Source organism: Acomys russatus, chromosome 19 (genome assembly GCF_903995435.1).
Source record: "Acomys russatus chromosome 19, mAcoRus1.1, whole genome shotgun sequence".
Lineage (NCBI taxonomy): Eukaryota > Metazoa > Chordata > Mammalia > Rodentia > Muridae > Acomys > Acomys russatus.
In genome coordinates this window covers 9,066,194-9,069,606 of record NC_067155.1, presented here as the reverse complement: position 1 = coordinate 9,069,606, position 3,413 = coordinate 9,066,194, and the positions used below count along the sequence as shown (strand labels likewise).

At 47.2% G+C, this 3,413-nt stretch overlaps 1 protein-coding gene across 1 annotated transcript in view; it reads left to right on the top strand.

The window, feature by feature from the left end:
* Positions 1 to 3,022, top strand: part of LOC127203541 (zinc finger protein 883-like) — an 11,092-nt gene extending 8,070 nt beyond the window's left edge. Inside the window, exon 3 of the mRNA XM_051162366.1 lies at positions 1,172 to 3,022. Within this exon, the coding sequence (XP_051018323.1) occupies positions 1,172 to 2,952 (1,781 nt within the window). The 3' untranslated portion in view covers positions 2,953 to 3,022. The remainder of the gene's footprint in view (positions 1 to 1,171) is intronic.
* The last annotated feature ends 391 nt before the right edge of the window (positions 3,023 to 3,413 follow it).

The following is a 3,413-nucleotide window of genomic DNA, read 5'->3' as shown; positions in this document are numbered from 1 at the left end:
GAGACAGAGGGGAAAAGAAGGAAGACAAAGAGGGGAAGAGGGAGCTGAGATGACTCCCTAGTTAAGAGCACTTGCTACCCATTTCTAGGAGATTTGACCCCCCTCTCTAGCTACTGTGTATAGTGCACATATACACAGACACACTTGTGTACACAGTACACAGAAATACAAAAATACAGGGTTGAGTAGGTGGCTCAGTGCTTAAGAACAGTGGCTGCTTCCCCAGAGGACCTGAGTTCAATTCCCAGTACCCACATGGGGAGCTCTGGTTCCAGAAGATCCCACACCCTAACACAAACATACATGCAGACAAAACACCCATGACAGTAAAATGAATAAATTTTTTTTTGGTTTGTTTGTTTGTGTTTTTGGTTTGTTTTGTTTTATTTTTTTGAGACAGGGTTTCTCTGTGTAGCCTTGGCTGTCCTGGACTCACTTTTTAGAACAGGCTGGCCTCCAACTCACAGCGATCCGCCTGCCTCTGCCTCCCAAGTGCTGGGATTAAAGGCGTGCGCCACCACCACCAGGCTCATTTTTTCTTTTTTTAAGTTTAAAAAAAATATAAAAATAAATTTTCAAGAAAAAAAAGGAGGGAACTAAGGATGTAGAAAATGGTGAAATGTTTCTACTTAACACCTAGCTACTGCCTATACAGGAAAGACTGTCTATTTGCCCCCCACGGTCTTTATTCTTAACCTTCTATAGAAACATTTGAACGTTATTTTTTCTCCCCACCGGCCACAGGAATTAAATTCACCGTAGATAATTGGCTACAAACAGATGGCTAGACACAAGCTAGCCTTTCAGACCGAAAATCTGCCGGAAGAGGTGGATTTGCTTTGGGAGGTTAAATTGGCTTCTGTCATCTTCCCCTCTCCAGTTGACACAACTTATGCCTTGGCAATAGAAGCAGCTAAAAGCTGGGGCAAATACTACTCTCTTGTGTCCTACACATCATGAGACGATCTAAATATAAAGATAAGCATATCATGTACCCTACACATTGTAAGATGATATAAATATAAAGCTAAGCATACAGCAAAATTTACATTTTTTTTTTGTATGCTTAAGCCGCTCGTGGCATGTTCAAGAAAAAGAATATAAGGTTAAAGTGTAATTGGTAATTCCAAGCTCAGTCAGTATGTCCTTCACTGGTTCTCTGTCCTTTCAGTTGGTTGGCCTGAAGCAGAGGCCGAAGAAACAGCCTGCATGCAGAGCATTTCACCAGCTCAAACACCACAGCTCAGGACTCCGAAGGAGGGTGTGCCCATGCAGATGCCTCATCCGTCTGACACCTGTATCATAGTCCTGAAAGACATCTTGCGTCTGAATGAGCTCCCTGGCCAGAAACCATTTTTGACTGAGGTGTGTACAAACCTCCTGGACCAGAAGCATCGCAGAGCCAAGAACTGGTTAAAGAGAGACGTGGACGCCCTTGTGAAGAGCTATATGTTCCATGTCCCGGGGAATCCTTTCATCTGTGGAGAGAACTTCCCAGCTATATGGAATCTTCTTCAACCCAAGGCCGTTCCCAGGGGTAAGAAACCAAACAAAACGAAGCACGGAAAGGCTTTTCACCGTGAGAAAAATAATTCCAAGTCGGATAAGTATAAGAACTCTCCCAGCCGCCAACGCAGGCTTCTAGAGTATCCAAGAGTTTGCAGTGAAAGGGAGGGGCTTGAATCTGGCGCTTGTGACCACGGCTTAAACAAGGACTCGCGTGTGCCATCCCAGCCAGACCAGACTGGTGTCAGACCATATGAGTGTCAGGACTGTGGGAAAATGTTCGGCCAAAAAGCCACACTTAGGATCCACCAGAGACGTCACACTGGAGAAAAACCGTACAAGTGTGGCGAATGCGGCAAATCGTTTTGTCAAAGCTCCAACCTCAGTGAACACTGCAGGGTTCACAGTGGAGAGAGGCCCTATGAGTGTGGGGAGTGTGGGAAGGCCTTTGGGTGCCACTCGAGTCTTCATCGGCACCAGAGAACGCACACCGGGGAATGGCCGTATGAGTGTGGCGACTGTGGAAGACTGTTTAGACAAATCGTCAGCCTGACCACGCACCAGAGGACTCACACTGCCGAAAGGCCTTACGAGTGTGGCCAGTGTGAAAAGTCTTTCAGTCACAGAGCCACTCTGACCGTACATCAGAGAGTTCACACTGGGGAAAAACCCTACAGCTGTGGAGAATGTGGGAAATCCTTCAGCCAAAGCGCCAACCTCATTAAACACTCCAAAATTCACACTGGGGAAAAGCCTTACGAGTGTGGCGAATGTGGTCTGTCCTTTCGTCAGAGAGCCACCCTCATGAAGCACCAGAGGACCCACACTTCAGAAAGGCCTTATGAATGCAGGGAATGTGGTAAATTCTTCAAACAATACTTCTACCTCATCAAACACCGTAGCATTCACACCACAACAGAATTTTACGAGTGCGAACAATGTGGGAAATCTTATACCCAAAAAGCCACCCTCATCAGACACCAGAGAGTCCACACGGGAGAGAGCCCCTATAAATGTGAGGAATGTGGGAAAGCCTTTGAGTACAAATCCAGACTTGACCGGCATCAGAGGACTCACACTGGCGAAAGGCCTTTTCAGTGTGCCAAGTGTGGGAAGTTCTTTAGGGAAAGCTACAATCTTGCCGAGCACCAGAAAATTCACACCAAAGCCAAGCCCTACAGCTGCGCTGAGTGTGGCAAGTGTTTCAGCCGGAGAGCTGACTTGGTTAAACACCAGAGAGTCCACACCGGCGAAAGGCCTTACACGTGTGGCGAATGTGGCAAAACCTTCAGCCGCACCACCAACCTTGTCCAACACAGAAGAATCCACACGGGGGAACGGCCCTATGAGTGTGACCAGTGTGGGAAATCTTTTAACCAGGTGTCTACGCTCGCTCGGCATCAGTTGCTTCACACTGGGGAGAGACCTTACAGATGTAGCAAATGAGGGAAAGGCTGAACGGCCCTCTGGCATCTTCTAACACCAAAAGTGTCAGAGAATGGAGAAGCCACACAAAAATAAATAAATTAATTAATTAATTAAAATTAAAATTTAAAAAAGGCTGGATATGTGGGAAGTCTTTGGACACGAGGTAGACCATCACAGCTCCTGGAAGCCTACCCTTGAAAACACCCTTAGACCTCTCAAGAATGTCACATTGATTGCCTCACACAAGTCCTGGGAGCGGTGAAGTGCCGCTTGAGTTCTGGGCGTGTGTAACTTGCCCTAGAGCTCCCCTGCATGTCTTAGATCGTCTGTCTCCACTGCCAGAATTAAAACACCCACCGTAATGCCTCACAGAAACTCTCTGCTCTAACACCTTGCACTGAGTGCGGATTTCTCCCAACGTGCCCATGCTGCCCGCCTCCCCCCTTCCCTAGTGAAAGCCTCAACTGCCCGTGCCTTGC